Genomic DNA, 19,031 nt, shown 5'->3' with positions numbered 1-19,031 from the left:
AGTCACCTACTATTATTGTGTTACTGTTGATTTCCCCTTTTATGGCTGTTAGCATTTGCCTTATGCATTGAGGTGCTCCTATGCTGGGTGCATAGATATTTACAATTGTTATATCTTCTTGGATTGATCCCTTGATCATTGTCCTTCCTGGTCTCTTGTAGTAGTCTTTATTTTAAAGTCTATTTTTTCTAATATGAGTAGTATTATTCCAGCTCTCTTTTGACTTCCACTTGCACGGAATATCTTTTTCCATAACTTCACTTTCAGTCTTTATGTGTCCCTAGGTGTGAAGTGGGTCTCTTGTAGACAGCATATATATGGATCTTGTTTTTGTATCCATTCAGCCAGTCTGTGTCTTTTGTTTGGGGCATTTAATCCATTTACATTTAAGGTAATTATTGATATGTATGTTCCTATTTCCATTTTCTTAATTGTTTTGGGTTTGTTTGTGTTAAGACTTTTCCTTCTCTTGTATTTCCTGCCTAGAGAAGTTCCTTTAGCATTTGTTGTAAAGCTGGTTTGGTGATGCTGAATTCTTTTAACTTTTCCTTGTCTGTAAAGGTTTTAACTTATCTGTTCAATCTGAATGAGATCCTTGCTGGGTAATCTTGGCTGTAGGTTTTTCCCTTTCATTACTATAAATATATCTTGCCACTCCCTTCTGGTCTGTAGAGTTTCTGCTGAAAGATCAGCTGTTAACCTTATGGGGATTCCCGTGTATGTTATTTGCTGCTTTTCCCTTGATGCTTTTAATATTTTTTCTTTGGGTTTCCTCTTTGTTAGTTTGATTAATACGTGTCTTGACATGTTTCTCCTTGGGTTTATCCTGTATGGGACTCTCTGTGCTTCCTGGACTTGACTGACTACTTCTTTTCCTATGTTGGGGAAGTTTGCAACTCTAATCTCTTCAAATATTTTCTCAGACTCTTTTTTTTCTTTTTCTACTGGGACACCTACAATTCGAATGTTGGTGTGCTTAATGTTGTCCCAGATGTCTCTGAGACTGTCCTCCATGTTCATTCTTTTTTCTTAATCTGCTCTGTGGCAGTTGTCTCCACCATTCTATCTTCCAGCTCACTTATCTGTTCTTCTGCCTCATTTATTTTGCTATTGATTCCTTCTAGAGTATTTTTAATTTCAGTTATTGTGCTGTTCATTACTGTTTGTTTGCTCTTTAGTTCTTCTAGGTCCTTGTTAAATGTTTCTTGTATTTTCTCTATTTTCTAGATTGTGGATCATCTTTACTACCATTACTCTGAATTCTTTTTCAGGTAGTTTGCCTATTTCCTCTTTATTTATTTGGTCTTGTGGGCTTTTACCTTGCTTCTTTACCTGTAAGATATTTCTCTGTGTTCTCATTTTACCTAATTTACAGTGTTTGAGGTCTCCTTTCCCTAGGTTGCAGGATCATAGTTCCTCTTGCTTCTGTTCTCTGCCCCCAGTGGTTAAGGTTGGTCCAGTGTCTTGTGTAGGCTTCCTGATAGGAGGGACTGATGCCTGCGCTCTGGTGGGTGGAGCTGAGTCTTTTTTCCACTGTTGAGCAAGGCCAGGTCAGGTGGTGTGTTTTGGGGTGTCTGTGAGTTTAGTATGAGTTTAGGTAGTCTGTGTGCTGATGGGTGGGTTTGTGTTCCTGTCTTGTTTGTTGTTTGCTGGGAGCAGCTGGGAGCTGCTGGCAGTTGGGTGGAGATGGGTCTTGGATTCAGATGGAGGCTTCCGTGACATCTCTCAGTGATTAATCTTCCTTGGAGCCAGGAATTCTGTAGTGTTCCAGCACCCTGGACTCAGTGCTCCCAATCCAGAGCCTCTGGCCCAACTTCTGGTCGAGGGACCAAGACCCCACAAGTCGCTCATCCCGGCAATAAAGGGGATAAAAAAAAAAAACTAACAAAACCCCAGACATATGCTATAAATTAAAATCAAACAATCAGAAACAGAAACAAGGAAGCACACACACACACAAAAGAAAGAAAAATAGAACCAAATAAATCAAATAGCAAGATAACAACCAGACAGACAAAAGAACCCAAGAATGAAATCAAACAATTAAGAAGAAAGGTGACAAAAAGCAAGAAACAAAACCAAAGCAGAGTGCCAACTGAAGAATGAAGCAAAGAAACAGAACAAACTGACAAAAATGATATAAAAAAAGAAAAAGAGAAAGGGGAAAGATGACAGGACAACAGAAAAGCAATGTAGAAACAAATATAAAAAAAAATAGAAAGTATATTTTAGAAAAAAAAGACAAACAAAACCCTGGAGAAATGGTAAAAACAAAATCAAACAAAAAGAGAAACAAGGAACACAAACACACATAAAAGAAACAAAAACAGAACAACCAGACAAACAGAAGAACTCAAAAATGAAATCAAACAATTAGGATTAAAACTAACAAAAACACATAACCTAAAAACAAAACCAAAGCAGTGTGACCACTAAAGAATAAAGCAAGGAAACAGAACTTATAAAAATGATTAAAAAAATAACAATAAAATAAAATAAAAAGGGAAAAAACACAGACAACAGAAAAGCAAAGTAGAAACAGAAATATATACATTAAAAAAGGAAAATTTATTAAAGAAAAAGGAAAAAAATTAGGGAAAAGAACACAGAAAAGTAAAAACAGAAATGTATAAAAAAAATAGAAAGTAAAAATATGTTATAAAACATGGAGATCCCAAAAGAGTAAAAAAACAAAACAAAACAAAAAAACCTAAAACCAAAAAAAACCAAAAAAAAAAAGCTAGAACCAAGAACAGAATGAATCAAAACATAATGAAATTAATAGCAATAATTATGTGTCCCTGACATCTCTGCTGTAAGTGTCCTTGCATATGCCGTGAGCTAGAGCCCACCTCCGCCTCCCCAAGAGGCTCTCCTCTGCCTCTGGGCTGGTCTCTAGACCTTCTGTGGGCCCTGTGGGCACCACTCAGACTCTGATCTGGCCCAATTCCTGCATGTGCTGCCCCCAACGTCCACAGCTGCCAGAGCTAGACCATTTTCATTTGTGGGAACACTCATTGTCTACTCAGATATTCCTTAGATGCAGGATCTACCTAGCTGATTGCAGGGATTTAGTCTGCAGCTTGTACAGCTGATGGAAGGATTTTTGATCTTCCTTAGTCACCCCGTCCCGGGGGTTCAGCTCTGGTTTCATTCCCACCTCTGCGTGTGGTCCACCCACAGGAGTCTGGTCCTGAGGCTGCCTTGGAGCTCTAGGGTCTGCCCCCGTGAGGACCAGGTGCAGAGGTGGTATGACTGCTTGGATCATGGGAGCCCTTACAGCCCCAAATGCACAGGGAAGCTGCCAGCCACAGGCACAAGAGATATGGTCGTAGTGAGGGCCTTTTCTGGCGCCCGGCATAAGGCACATGAGGGCCAGCCCTGGCCAGGGTTTTCCTGGCACCCGGCAGCAGGTGTGCAAGGGCCAGCCCTGAGAGGGTTTTTTTGCCCTGCAGCCAGCACGTGAGGGCCAGCCCTCATGGGGCTTTGTTTATTGCTTGGCAGCCAGCGCACAGAGCCAGCCTTGAGTGGGCTTCTTTTATTGTCGTCAGCAGGCACTGGCATGTAGGGAGAGAGAGGTTACAATGGTGGCTCCTCCCCCCTCTTGTGACTCAGCAATAGCGCCCTGCTTCCATGGCAGTCCAGTCTTCCTCCACAGGCATTCCCTGCTGCAGATTTCCTCCCTCCTGTCCCCTCAGTCCGTCTCCCCACAGTCCACAGCAGTTCTCACTCTGGGCCTGTTCTCCAATCCCCAAGCACCAGCTCCCAGCCCCCTTGCACACCTGTGAATACATGTCCCAGTCCGGGGCACATAGGGCTGAGGTATGGACCATCTGTGTACTTCTCACTCTGTCCCGTCTGCCACAGATTGGCCGCTTCACCTTCTTCTGACATCCTCAAATGCTGCCCTTCTGTCTCAATCGATTTCCCTGTCGGAGAGGGGGGTTTCCCCGAATTCGGGCATCTCTCCTCTGCTTCAGCTCCCCCGACCCAGAGTGCAGGTCCTGTCCTACTTCCTCTCCTTCTCCTTCTCCCTTCTTTTTTCCGTCCTACACAGTTATGCAGGGATCTTTATAGTCCTTTCTAGTGTCCAAGGTCTTCTGCTGGTTTTCAGCCAGTGTTCTGTGAGAACTGTTGCATCTACAGATGTATTCCTGATGCATCTGTAGAGAGAGATGAACTCCATGTCCACTTACTCCTCTGCCATCTTGAATCTCTCTTCTTGTAGCATCCTTATCTGGCTTTGGTATCGGGGTAGTGCTGTCCCTGTCAAATGAATTTGGAAGCGTTCACTCCTCTTCAACTTTTTCACAGAAGAAATTGAGAAGAATTGGTATTAATTCTTCTCTATATGTATATGTATGGTAGAATTCACCGGGGGAGCCATCAGGTTGTGGGCTTATTTTTGTTGGAAAGTTTTTGATTGTTGATTCAAGTCTCCTTACTCCTTTCGTCTGTTCAGATTTTCTGTTCCATCATGGTTCAGTCTTGTTAGGTTGCATGTTTGCTAGGAAGTTATCTGTTTCTTCTAGGTTATCCAATATGTTGGCAAATAATTGTTCATAGTAGTCTCTTATAATCTTTTGTCTTTCTATGGTGTTAGCTGTAACATCTCCACTTTCATTTAGAATTTTGAGTCCTTTATTTCCCCATGGTTAGTCTAGCTAAACATTTGTCTCTCTTCTTTAAAAGCCAACTCTTTTTGTTGCTTTTTTCCTATTGTCTTTCTAGTTTCTATTTCTTTTATTTCTGCTCTAATATTTACTATTTCCTTCCCTCTGCTAACTATAGGCTTAGACTGACCTTTTTTTTCTAACTCCTTGAGGTTTAAAATTAGGTTGTTTGAACTGTTTTTTTCTTCTAATGTAGGCACTTAGTGATATAAATTTCTCTTAGAACTGGTTTAAAACATTTTTTTTTTACATCCCATAAGTTTTGCATGTTGTATTTTCCTTTTCATTGTCTCAAGATAATTTCTGATTTCCCTTCTGATTTCTTCTTTGATCCAATGGTTTTTCAGGAGCATACTGTTAAATTTCCACATATTTGTGATTTTTTTCATTTTCTTTTTGTTATTGATTTCTAGTTTCACACAACTGTGGTTAGAAAAGATTCCTGACATGACCTCAGTCTTCTTAAATTTGATAAGATTTGCTTTCTGGCCCAATATGATTTATCATGGAGAATGTCCCATGTATGCTTGAGGAGAATGTATATTCTGGCGCTGTTGGATGCAATATTCTGTATATGTCTTAGGTTCATTTGGACCATAGTGTTATTCAGGCCTTCTGTTTCCTTACTAATTTTCTGTCTGGATGATCTATCCAATATTTATAGTGGGGTATTGAGGTCCCTAATTATTACTGTATTTCCATCTATTTCTCCATTCAGTTCTATTAATATTTGCCTTAAATACTTAGGTGCTTCAATGTTGGGTGCACATATATTTACAATTGTTATATTCTCTTGATGAATTGACCCCTGGACCATATAGTGACCTCTGTCTCTTGTGACCAATTCTGACTGAAAGTCTATTTTATCTGATGTAAGTATAGCCACTCTTACTCTCTTTTGGTTTCCATTTGCATGGAATATCTTTTTTTATCCATTCACTTCCAGCCTGTATGTGTCATTAAAGCTAAAGTGAGTCTCTTGTAGGCAGCATATTGTTGGATTCTTTTTCTTTTTTTTTTTTTATCCTTCATCCCCTCTGTGTCTTTTGGTTGGAGAATTTAGTCCTTTAGCATTTAAAATAATTATTAATAGGTAATTACTGTCATTTTGCTAATTGTTTTCTGAGTATTTTTTTAAGTCTCCTATCCTTTGTTCCTCTCTTGCTGTCTTACTTTAATTTTTTTTTAAAACTGATATGCTTTAACTCCTTTCTCTTTATCTTTTTTGTATCTATCATAGGTTTTATTCTTTGTGGTTACCATGAGGTTTACATTAAACATCTTATAAATATAACAGTTTATTTTAAGCTGATTACAAACCTTCACTTGTGATGCTGTGCAATGATGCATCTGATACTGTTAGTGTTTTCAGTAGAAATGATGCATTATCATCTCGGAGTCTAGTCAGTTAAAATCCCAGGGAACTTCTATTCATTCATTTATCAGCTACTGAAAGGATGCCTTTACTATACTTGGTACTGGGAACATGGAGGCCAATAAGACATATGGTTCCTGTCCTCAAGGAGTTCAAAGTTTAACGGGGACATAATAATTATATAAACAATTTACAAAATTACAATTGTGCTAAGAGCACCAAAGAGAAGTACCACAGGTTGGGAGCATATACCATGAGCGATTCTGAAGTGAAAGGAAGAAGCGCTTTGAGGAAGAGATATAAGCAAAGACTTAAGATTAAGAGTTAAGAATTGAGAGAAAGAACAACAGCACATGCAAAATTGAAAAGGAGCTGGATGACAAGGCAATGAGAGATCAGTCTGGTTCAAGTACATTGAGGAAGGTAAAAGGGGACCTGGAAGTAAGTGAGTGAGATCTTGCAAGAACTTGGAGAACAGTTTAAGGAGTTAGGACTTAAAGTGTAATGAGAGGCCACTAAATGGTTTGAAGCAGGGGAGTAATGAGAAGGGATTTACAGTTTAAAAAGCAAATACTGACTACGTGTGGAAAACAGATTCAAGTAAAGAATGGTTGTAGGAGACCAATTGGGAGGGAGGCAATGGCTGTAGTCCAGGCAGGGGATGACGCAGCACAGGCTAGGCTGGAGGTGGTGGTAATACAGAGAGATTCAAGATCTATTTAGGGCTTGATGACAGACTTTATGTGGGGAATAAGGAAGAGGAAAGTGTTAATGCTAAAGTTTTTTTGCATGAAAAATGGAGGAGATGATAATGCCATTTTACTGAGAAAGCAAATTCTTATATAAAAAGTGTTGTCAGACTGGGCTTCCCCATCCTGAACTTGGGTAATTAATGTTTTCAACTTACTGCAAGACCTTTATATTCATCCTTGTTGATTTTTTCATTTCTTTGGCTCATACTTCCAGTCGGTTCGGATATTTCAAAATCTTTAGTCTATCATCCAATGTCTCCTATAAATCCTCCCAGCTTTTTATCATCTACAAATTTGGTAAGTCATACTTTGTAATCATTTACTAAGTTGTTGTTAAGCATGTAAAAAGAGGACAGAATTAAGTACTCAGCCCTTCAGTGCATCCTTAATAATCTCTCTTCAGGGTGGCACTGGTTCATTAAGCAATACAACTGAGGAGTGTAACCAGCACCAGCAATAACACTGAACACTGAGGATGTGCCTAGCACTTAATGTCCATTATTTAATTTATTCTTCATGAAATTAATTTTTTCCATCCTCAAATACTCATTGAGCTCTTGTTATGTGTCAGGAACTAAGATAGGGACTATCATCATCCCCATTTTAGAGATAAGGAAACTCAGGCTCAGAGGTGAAGTAACTGGTCCTAAGTAACACAGTTAGTAAAGGACAGAGTTATAATATGAACCCCAGCTTGGAGACCCTCCAAACATATGCTGCTAAAAATTGAGTTTTTATTTTGTATACTTAAATTTTATATTTTTTTAATTCGTAAGTCCAGCTCTAAGGTGTAAGTGAGCGTGTGCGCTCATTAGGAATTTTTCCAGACCAGTTTCTCTGTTACTTATATCAAAGAACTTCTCAGTATTATCTCTAATACATATTATAATTTCTACATATTCTTCATGGCATCATGTTTTTAGTTAAACTGAGGGCTTTTTCCCACATCTACCCTCACAAAGTTCAGTTTCTTGATCAGATAAACAATTCTTCTCTCTTTATCTCTTCTTTCATGGTCAGCATTATAAATGATCCTGTTCAAATTCTAATATCTTTATTAGGTTAAAAACCAATTGTTTGTAGACGTCTAAGAAACGAAGATTTTTTTTATATAGGTGGGATTTGCTGTTTACATTTTAAGAAAAATTGCTGTATTTCAAAAATATTTTTTATAAAATGGGATAATTGAATTTCACAATATTCCCTTTACACACAAATAATAATAACAAAAAGTTGTGAGATTGGTAAGTTAAGAAAATAAATGCAAATAAGGTAAACAAGATTCTGAACAAACAGGACTCCTCCTGTCTCCAATTCCAAAGAAATATTCCCAGAAGAAGAATGTACTGGTTTAAAAAAAAAAAAAGAAAGTACAGAATTAACCCAGAACACACTTGGTTTTTACCAGTAAGTCAATTTCATTTCAGAAGTGTGACACTCTATGTCCAGGAGGTATATAAAAAAATTCTGTCAATATCAAAACTCAATAAAAAATTTTCAGTTTAGATAAAGAATAGTTGTTTTATAAGGCTCATCGGTGCAAGACATTATACAGCCAAGAAAATGTTACCAAAAATCTAACTGGCTATGATGACTGTCATTTTAAAATTCAGGTACACGACAGAGGGGTTTTACCAAGTAAAGTCTCAGCACTCAGCTTCTAACACATTATAGGTTTTTCAAAGGCTGTATTTATTTAGTTTTAACAACAACAAAAGAGCTACATCTACTTAGTTTCTCACTTACACGCAAAATATACTTCTTCAAACATCAAAATAAATGTTTCCTAAGCACTAACATACCTAAGAAAATTCACTCACCTCTAAGTTTCTGGAGGTCCTCCTTCAAATCAGGCCCTGCAAGCATGAAGATACTTTCTGACACAGGATTCTTATCAGTAAGACTTTCATTGCTGGTATTCACAATAGCTGTACAGTTCAGTAATGCAACATCTCCTTTCCTAAGGAAAATAAATAAATAAGAGCAAGTGTGGGGAAGAGGAGGCAGATAAGAAAGCTAGTTTCTAATCATTTCAAAACATTCTATCTTCACTCCCTTCACAACATTGGTTTTACCAGTTCACAAGCTTAAGCAATAGTAAAAAGTTGTTCCTGATTCAGAAAGGCTAATATGGCATCGCAGATAGATCTTGAATGCAATTGCTGTAACCCTGAAACGCACAAAACCATCATGTCATTCCTTTGCTTCTTACATAAGAGATGTGTGTGAGATGGGGAGTGACAGCTAATGGGAACAGGACTTTGGGGTGATGAAAATGTTCTAAAATTGACTCTGGTGATGGCTGCACAATTTTGTGAATATACTAAAAACCACTGACTTGTACAATGTAAACTAGTGCATTTGTATGGTATATGAATTACATCTCTAAAGCTTTTTTTAAAAACAGAAATGTACTACTACTGCTACATGCAACAACATAGACGAACTTTCAAATAACTGTGTTGAATGAAAGAGGCCAGACTGAAAAAAGAGTACACGATTCCATTTATGTAAAGCTCTAGAAAATGCATACTAATCTATAGTGACAGAAAGATGAATGATTGCTTGGGGATGTTGAGGCAGGGAGGGGCAAGAGAGAGGGATTACCAAGGGACACAAAAAAACTTCTGGGGTGATAAATATATTCACTATCTTGATTCTGGTGATGGGTTCATGGGTGTATGCATGTCAAAATTTACCAAACTGTACACTTTAAATATATGCAGTTTATTGTAAGTTAATTAAGTCTCAATAAAGCTGTAAATGTGTATGCAAAGTAATATTTCAATAATGCAAGAGTTCACAAAAAAGAGTTCAGAAAAAAACATGAAAAAAAGAAATTAGAAGAAATTATGAGAAAGTATTATTACATCATGATATGATTTAACCAAGGAATTACCAGAGAACCACTTTTCCATTGATATCCTTATTGTAAAGAAAAGGTGATCTAATAGTCTCTTCCTGATATGTTTCAGCTGCAGTATCAGAAGTAGTTAATTGTTCTTCACAAGAATTGCCCCAGCTTGGTAGTGTATCCACATCCACAAACTGGGAAGGTGCACCCAAGGGATCCATGGAATGGGAACTTCAGCTTGTCTTTTCCCAAATTCCTCAGCAATTCAATATTCACTGTAGACTTTAGCTTAAGAGAAAAGAAAGAATCATTTTAATAGAGAAGCACAGGTATTACTTTACTTCTATTAGAGTAAAAAACAAAACTCTGCTGTGAAATGCTCCAATAGTACATTGTGTGATTATAGTCACTTAAACAGTCTATTAAAAAATCAAAATGTACAATGAATTACTACGGCTTTTTTAAACAGGAAGAAAGAGGGATTATTTAAACACAAATTATTTTCAAAGAATTACAGTCATTTAAATAATCACACAGCCCATCAATTCTACTTTCCAGAAACACAGGACTATTCATTCAACATTCATTGAGTGTCTGCTATTGGCGGGGTAGGGGGAGTGTCAGGTGCTGCAAGAGATACAAAGATAATATGAACAACTTAAAAAGTTCAGTCTAATACGGAAGATGAGAAGCAGGGAGGTTACTGCAATCAGGTAATAAGAGATAAAGGTCTGAACTATGTAGAGAAACAGATGGAGAGGAAGGCATAGAACTGTGAGGCAACAAAGGAAAAATTAACAGGATTTGAAAATTTATAGAATATAGTATATGAGACACCGATGTGGTATAAGTTTGGTTGTACAGAAATGTAGAAATTAGAAGAGAAGGGTGATAGGAAGACACGTAGTGTTAAGTCACAGAAACTCATGGGAAATTTAACATGATACTTCATTTGGCAGTAAGTCAGATAGCTATTTCAGTAAAATGGTAGATTCGTTCATTCAGTAAATCTTTATAAGCAGCTATTATGTGTCAGGTATTGTTCTAGTTACTGGGGACACACAGTGAATAAGAGCAAGTCCCTACCCTTAGAGAACTGATGCTTCCTTGAAAGCAGATGAAAAACGATAAACAAACAAGCAAGCAGGTATCTAATAGAACGACTGGAGGCAGTGAGTATTATAAGAAAAAGGTTCTATCTGAGCAGAGAGCTAAACAAAGTGAGAGAGCAAGCCATGTGAAGCTCTGGAGGGTGCGTCAGGCAGAGGGAATGGCAAGTACAAAGGCCAAAAGGGCAGGGAGGAGCTTGGTCTATTCCAGAAGAGCATAGAGGCTGGTTTGGCTACAGTACAGTGAGCTAGGTAATGAGTAGCAGGTGATGAGGTTGGTGAGCCAAGGAAAGGCCAGATGATCTAGTTTGTAAGCCATGATAAGAAGTTTAGATCTTAATGTAAATGAGGGTAAGCTATTAGAGGGTCCCTATAAGGATAATGACTTAATATAAATATTTGAAAAGATTACTCTAGCTACAGTGAAACTGAGTGGGGGCAAGAGTAAAGGCAGAGACCAGTAGAAAACGACTGGAGTAATCTAGGTGATGGTGATGAAGGTGGTGAGGAATGGTTAGAATTGGAATGAATTTTGAAGGTAGGGTCAACAAGACTTTCTAAATGCACCTGAGGGGGTGAGGGAAAAGAACAGAAGCAAAGGTTACTCCTAGATTTCCTGCTTGAGCAATTAAATAGACGGTAATGCTACTTATAGAGAAGGAAAAGACTGGAGTAGGTTGCAGGTGGAGTAATAATCAAGGTATTTTTTTCCTTATGTTTTCCTTTTGTTAGTTTGAGATGCCCATTATATGCCCAAGTATGTATATCAAACATGCAGTTGGCTGGCTACATGAGGCTAGAGCCCAGAGGAGAGGTCAGGCTAAAGATATAAATTTGGAAGTCTCAGCCTATGGATGGTATTTAAGACCACCAAGAGAGGAAATGCAAATGGAGAACAGATCCAAGGACTCAGTCCTAAGGCCAAATTTAGAGGCTAGAAAGAGGAAAAGTTTAAAAAAGAGATAGAAAAGCATTGATAAGAATGGAAGATCTGGAAAGTGTGGTACCCTAAAAGCCAAGTGAAGAAAGTAACTTTAGACAGAATGCTCAAGAGGGATCATCTAGGGTTAAATGCTACTGAAAGGTTGAGTAAGGACTAAGAACTAATTAGTCGGTTTGGTAAATTGGAGATAGCTGGTAACACTGAACATACATAAGAGCAAAGAGATGATTAGGGAATGACAGCTGGTATGTGAACTTCCTGAGAAGCTTTTCTGTACGATCCTTATGTTTGTTAAGAGTCAAGGAGAAAAAGCATGCCCTTCTATATCTAATATCTTGCTGTTTCTTGCTGAGAGACATGGGATACTAATTGGAATGAACGATGGATTTGACACAATATTCTAATTCCTGCACCAACACTGTGTGGTAGGAAATGTGCTCATTTATATAACAATTTCAGAAAGGCCTTGTAGATCATATCAGGATAAAATTGTATCGGAGAATTATTCTTATTTGTTACTAAGTACTCCTTTGATATTATTTTGAAATATATAAACTAATTTTATCTAGAAGTTGGTGTTTAGTCCATCCAATTGGCCTTTGAAACTAGAGGCAACCACAAGTCCTGTTGATCAGTTCACAAGTATTCAGCCTGGAACTGGACAAGCTGAACAGAGTACAAGTGAAGGCTACATTCACTGTCTATGGCTGAACTGCCTTGAGCTCAACGGAACGACACCCTGCAGAAATTCATAATTTCAAAAAATTATCCACAGGTTTTTGGTGACAACTCATGCTGAAATTTCTTAACCATGATATTAAAAAGTCCATTAAAAACAAACTTAGTTTTCATTTTGCAAACTTGAATGTCAAATTACAGGGCTAAATCACTTCTTTAAAATAACTTTTCTTTCCAATTCTAAGTAATACTCACTTACAGAACATTTGAAAGATACCAAAAAGTAGTTCCTACCTTTTTCTGTGATAGGTAAAATCATAAGGTACGTACAATTTTGAATCCGGTTTCTTTAGTATTTTAAGGTAAATATTTCCATATGCAATTACACTTTGAGGCAGAAGCAGAATGGTAAAAGCTTGGGCTCCGTTATCAGAAGGCCTTAGTTTGGGTTGAGGACCTACCACCTAACAGTCATATTATCCTTGACTCTAAACCAGAGTTTTCTTATTTTTAAAATAGGAGTAATGTACTACTATGGTTATTGTGAGAATTAAATGATATAATCTGTATTAAAATTGCACAGCAGGGACTTCCCTGGTGATCCAGTGGTTAAGACTCTGCCTTCCAATGCAGGGGGTGCAGGTTTGATCCCTGGTTGGGGAGTTAAGATCCCACATGCCTCTCAGCCAAAAAACCAAAAAAACCCCATAAAACAGAAGCAATATTGTAACAAATTCAATAAAGACTTTAAAAAAATGGTCCATATCAAAAGAATCTTTAAAAAAAAACTGCATAGCAGAGCACCTGGCATCAAGCAAGGCACAATAAAAGTTATAACTTTCTCAGAGCCAATGTGAAAGTCACCTGCACCACTGTTGAGATAAAGAGATGTTTTCATGTGTGGCAAAGACCAAGACACTCACTGTCAAAGACTCTCTAACGAGCATCAGATAAACCAAAAACAAATTGGTGAATTAAGATACACTCTTACTTATCTCTATGTCTGCTCTTGTAATGACTTGTTAATCCCTAACACCTAGATCAAGCCTACATCTGTTTTCTCTGATCTGCTCCTGCGCCAGTAGGGAAAAAAAAAAATCAGAAGTTATTCTCTCTGCTGTCAAAACAAATACATGGTTTCCTATGTTAGCTTGGCCCTCCATCAACACTAACTGAAAACTGTTTTGAGTAATTCTTGGATGACTCTATGCTATTCCACACAGCATCTGTGATAGACAGCCTCCAAGATGTCCTTCAATGATACCTGCCTCCTGATATTAATGCCATTGTGCAGATGCCTCCCATAATGAATAAGGCTGGCCAGTGTACCCAACTGGATATTGCAGAAATGACAGTGTGTGACTTCCACGGATGGATCATAAAAGATATTGTGGCTTCTGCCATGCTCTCTTGGACTGCTTGTTCTGGGGAAGTGAGCTCTCCTGACATGGGGACACTCATGAAGCTCATGGAAAAGCCCCTGTGGGGAGAGACTGAGAGTTCCTGCCAACAACCAGCATGAACTGATAGACATGGGAATGAATCACCTTGGATCCTCCAGCCCCAGCTGACATCTTGACCACAACCTCATGAGAAACCCTGAGCCAGAACCACAAGACTAAGCAACTTTTGAATTCCTGACCCATAAAAACTGTGAGGTAATAAATGCTTATTTCCCTATTATGTCCCAGGCATTCATTCATTCAAGCACTGTTAAGTGCTGAGTCTCTGTCTAATGGAAGAGATAGCTCCACAAAAATCACACAAAGATATAATCGTAGAAATACATACATAGTTAAAATCTGTGATAAGTGTCCTACAACAAAGAAGTGGGGGAGCTATTTAAATTGAAGAGGCAGAGAATGTCTCTTCCAGATAGTGAGGGTTGAGACCAAAAGTAGAAGAGTTTCACAGGCTGCGGAAAGGTACATCTGGGCGCCTTAAGGCAGGAAAGAGCCTAAGACACTAAAGGAACAAAAGAAGGCCAACTGTGGAAGTTACAGTGAACCACAGGGCATTAGATATGTTACAAATATGCTTTCTAATCCTTACAATAATCCTGCAAAGTAGGTATCAGAACACTTATTTTACAGTGAGGGCACCAAGACCCAGAGGTTCAATTATCAGCTCAAGGTAACAGAACTAGTAAGTGGTACCTTGAGATCCACATCAAAGACCAGCTGGCACTAAAACCCATGCCATTTCCATTACATCATATCACATTGCCTTCCTTCTTTTCCTGATGCTCTGAGAAAAGAGAAGTCATTGTTGAAATTATCTTAACTTCTCTCCAACTCAAAATGTCTCTATCTTCACTCACTCTTTCCAACTTCCAAGTGATTTTTGGGTATATTCCACACTTTTAAGCCTGCCAAATCACCTTCATTTAAGCATTTTACTGCACCTGACTAGCTTTCCTCTAAGAGAATGTAATAACATCAAGTATCCCTTCACTACACCTGATCTCTCCTTCCCCTGAGTCTCTTACTCTCAAATTTTTTCCCTACCCCATTTCTTCAGAATACCAACAAACTCCTCTTTTCACCATTTAACTTTAAAAGTAATCTGTTTCGCAGCTCTACTTCCTTTTCCTCCATGTATTCAACCCACTGCAGTTCTGCTTCCATCTCTATAACAATACTAAAACTGCTTTTTCAAGGTCAACAATAATTCTCCAAATGTCAAGTCCAAGAGCTAATCAAATTTTAGCTGCATCCACTATTGATTATTCCCTCCCTGAAACTCTATTATCTTCTTTGACAGTACACTCTGGTGGTTCTCCTATATGTCCAACCACATCTTGTCAGTATAGTTTGTTGGATCTTCTTCCAAGATCTTAAAAGTCATTGTGACACACAAGATACTGAGTGTTAAATGAGTAATAGGTAATGTTCAGAGCTCTTACTGTAGAGCAAATTTAATGGCATTATATGAAAGTGTCATGGCATTTAACAATGAATTCTTTTTCAGCTCCATTTCTAAACAGAAATGTATTTTTCTCATCAAAAAGAGATTTAAATCTCCCCCTCCCCCAACACACACACCTTGGCAATAAAGCAAATGGAGCAGCAAAGCCAAGCTAGGCAGGAAAATCTGATCCCTGATCCTTAAGGAACAGTGGTTCTTAACATTCTTGGAGTCACAGACCCCTTGGAGAATTACATGAAATATAAAGACCTTTTCATCACCCAAATTGTGACTACATGAGCTCATACAAGCACAGGTCTGGAAAAAAATCTGAGGGGTTTCCCAGACTCAAATTAGGAATCCCAGTGATAGAATACAGAGTGCTCGGGTAAGGAAAGGAGGAGGGGAAGGCTACAATAATCTACAGCTTTAGCCAGAATTTTGGATAACATTAAAGAGGAGCGGGACTTTCCACTGAAAATCAATTGATCAGTCCTGTATTTTGAACAGGTTCATAAGCAAACACAAAACCTTAGTAAAAATGCTCCTGAAGCAAGACATTTACGTCCCAGGATCTCAAAGTTTACATGTAACAAACAGATGATTGCAGAATCAGATCTATTTCCTTAGCCATACTATCTTAAGGGCTATCTTCAGTACCTCCCTAGATGAGGATAAAGAGAACCCACTATGTATCTTTTACAATTCAAATTAGTAATGAGTATATAACAGTTCTTATTACACTGTAGCTCATCTTTTTTTTCTCAAAATCTTGTCATCTTTTAGTTTAAGAAGTCCTCCAAATAGTGCTTTATATGATTAATTGGATTGGTTAGAGGGATTAGACTTTTATTGTTCAAGACAGGGCAGAATCAGGCAGAACGTCTTGGATCACTGTCTCAAAAAATTCTGATTTTTTGTCTGAATAAAGAGAAAATGATATCATTTAAAAGACAAAAGAACTTTAAATCTGTTTTCTTATTCTTCAAAATGCTTACATTGATTAGATAGGCCTGGATAAAAGTACAAAGAGAGCTGGTCCATGCTTTTGACCTCCACTCATTACCAGCTCTATTTCATTGTTTTTGTATAAATTATAGGTTTACCATTCTTTATGTCTTTGTATTTCAATATTTTAAACTTCAAGGTACTTAGATATTTCCGCACAATACCTCTATCCCAACACCAAATCTATTATATTTAAGAATCATTCTATGCAAATAGAAAGAATGACTTTTTCTTTTTAGAAAGTTACTTAGATGGAAAAACAAATGGAAGCAGTCAAATACGTCAACAATAAATACAGTATAACAAAAAGATTTCTAAGTTGTGTTAATAGCCCAGGTCAAATTTAACACCATTATTCAAAACCAGCCAAACACATGCTCTCTCTAATGGTGAGTTAGTAGTACCACCTTCATATTAAAAGAACTTTACTATGTTTCATCTATCAATGTCTAAACTGAAGAAGATGATTCCTGTGTACTGGTTTACATGTGTGTGAGTGGCAGGTTCTGGGTCTGCTGTGCTGTGTCGTGACTGTCAGTGTTTCTCTAGTTTTGCAGTAACGCCGTGTTGTTATTTACGCTCTGACAGACTGTCACGTGGTAGGTTCTTTCTCAGGAACTCAATTTAACTATTATTTATTGATATATCATCACCTTTGAAACGCTTTTACTGGCACAACTTATTGTTAAAGTTTTGAATCCAAAAAGTAAAAAGAACTTTACTATGTTTCAATTATAAAATTAATACATTTAGCAATTCCGAAACTTAAGAAACTAAGGTTATGCTCTTGAAGTAGTGCATTGGGAAGTTATAAGATGCATTATCTTAGCACTCAATCGAAGATGCTTACAACAACTTTCATTAAAATTATTTTTTCTGGGAATTCCCTGGCAGTCCAGTGGTTAGGACTGGAGAAGGCGCAGGTTCGATCCCCGGTCAGGGAACTAAGATCCGGTAATCCGCGCGATGCGGCCAAAACATAATAATAATAAATAAAACAAAATTATTTTTTTCATTTGTGATTGTCCTTTCCCATAATATTTAATAATGTTAAATTAATTTTTTAAAGATAAAATCATGACTCATTCTAATACAGAAGTGAACATGGTTCAAGATTTTATTTAACTCACAAAGGAACCAGCCAGATGGTTGATAAAGGGAGTCCCAAAATTGGGCTCATTAATAGATCAGGAATACTGAAATGAATGTACGTGAGGCAAAACTTCCACTCAACCTCTAAAAGACATGTAGAATTTTCATGTCTACAAATAAAATGATTTAGTATTGACAGTAGTTATCTACAGTTTATACAGCTGTAAAATAACTTTCTTAGAATCACGTAATACAAGGGGTGTCACCGAGATGGAATCTAGACTATGTACTAAAGCACGTTTTTTCCTCATATATATACACATTTTTTCGTATATTAGCCATACACGTTCACCTAAACGCTCCCTTCCCCATCAAACTTATCTGAAGTAAGTCTGTTGCCACAATTTCCTCCTTTCTCATTCATCCAACCCACCGGAGGCTTGTTTCAAACACCTACACTGTTACATCTATTTACAGCCTGATCATATCCATTCTCTACTCTTATCATATGGCAGACTAGGTGAACATGTCTTAAAAACTCAAGAAACGCCTGAAGAAAATCAGGTAATATAGATAAAACTATTTTCTAAGCTGGCTGCAGCTATCTTGAAGGCACAGACTTATTTCTTTTATATACCTATATGTTAGCTTTAATCTTCCACAGCTACAGACATCAGAACTCCTTTCTAAACACTTTTATGCAGCCCAAGAATAAAATCGGACAAAACTGCAAGAAAGAAAAGCTAATTCCCACTTGGTGACAGAGCACCTAAAGCCTCAATTACCAAGCAAGGAGGAGTCAGCCCTGGTCACTTCTCCCTCCGGCGACCAAGGAGCGGAAACCAAAAGCCAGACCAATGTCACTCCAGGGACTGCGGAGATCCAGACAACTCAGCATCCTGGGCTCAGCGCCTACCCAGCCCTGATTCGAGCAGCTCTCGGTCCGTGAAACACCCAATCCACACGAGCGACCACACAAACTCGACTCCTGCACCCCAGGACGCGCGCCTCCCCAGGGGCTAGAGCACCACTGTCCCTTGTGCCTGGGTCTGCCTATCCTCTATCTTCTGGTGGGTAACTTCTCCCCGACAGCGCCTCGGGCGAGAGGAATCAGACCAACAGCGGAGGGGGGAGTGCCAGGCTCATTTTTGCGGAGAACTGACAAAACCAGCCCTCTATGCCCGCACCCCCAGCCCTGGCCGAGTCCCGTGCGCCCCCGCCGCGCCCCCGGCCCGCTCCGCCCCGCCTTCCTTCCCGGCCTCTGTCCCGCCTCTCACAGCATTCCGGCGGGCCCATCCGGGAGGCAGGCACGGCGGGTTAAGTTCCTCGTGGAAAGCGGCCGAGCGGCATCCCCGGACAAGCCTTGCCAGGAGCTCGGCGGGTAAAGCAGCCAAAGTCGCAGGAGGCTGGAAAGACCAGCCGCAGGAGCCCGGGCAGGCGAAACACCGCCTTCCGTTCCCGGCCGGAGCTCACCAATCAGAGCCCAGCTCTTACGTCATTTCCCCCAGAAGGCAAAGGGAACGTCGGGCGGAAGAGGCTCCTCGAGCGGACCCGGAAGGGGTGGGTTCGACGGGCGGGTCCAATCAGCCCGGAGCCTCGTGGAGGCCCAGGTAGGTACCGTAGGCGCGCGGCGGCCGAAC

General features: G+C 38.9%; 2 protein-coding genes across 5 annotated transcripts in view; one reads left to right on the top strand and one right to left on the bottom strand.

Moving 5' to 3' along the window:
* The window catches only part of GDAP2 (ganglioside induced differentiation associated protein 2), a 79,012-nt gene extending 60,155 nt beyond the window's left edge, over window positions 1-18,857 (bottom strand). For 2 of the 4 annotated variants that reach the window (XR_012333567.1, XM_019920009.3), the window contains exons 1-3: window positions 18,669-18,857; window positions 9,700-9,942; window positions 8,621-8,760 (exon numbers count right to left, since the gene is read on the bottom strand). Coding sequence is in view for 3 of the 4 variants with exons in the window: in XM_019920009.3 (XP_019775568.2) it covers window positions 8,621-8,760; window positions 9,700-9,875 (316 nt within the window). In the remaining variant the exon portion in view is untranslated. The remainder of the gene's footprint in view (window positions 1-8,620; window positions 8,761-9,699; window positions 9,943-18,668) is intronic. The other 2 variants (XM_019920010.3, XM_019920008.3) reach the window with 2 other exon arrangements.
* A 46-nt stretch (window positions 18,858-18,903) lies between these two features.
* The window catches only part of WDR3 (WD repeat domain 3), a 40,587-nt gene continuing 40,459 nt past the window's right edge, over window positions 18,904-19,031 (top strand). The window contains exon 1 of the mRNA XM_033860795.2: window positions 18,904-19,001. The gene's annotated coding sequence lies outside the window, so the exon portion shown is untranslated. The remainder of the gene's footprint in view (window positions 19,002-19,031) is intronic.

The sequence above is a fragment of the Tursiops truncatus genome, chromosome 1 (assembly GCF_011762595.2).
Source record: "Tursiops truncatus isolate mTurTru1 chromosome 1, mTurTru1.mat.Y, whole genome shotgun sequence".
Classification (NCBI taxonomy): Eukaryota; Metazoa; Chordata; class Mammalia; order Artiodactyla; family Delphinidae; genus Tursiops; species Tursiops truncatus.
The sequence above is the reverse complement of the archived record's forward strand: the minus strand, read 5'-3'. Positions and strand labels throughout refer to the sequence as shown.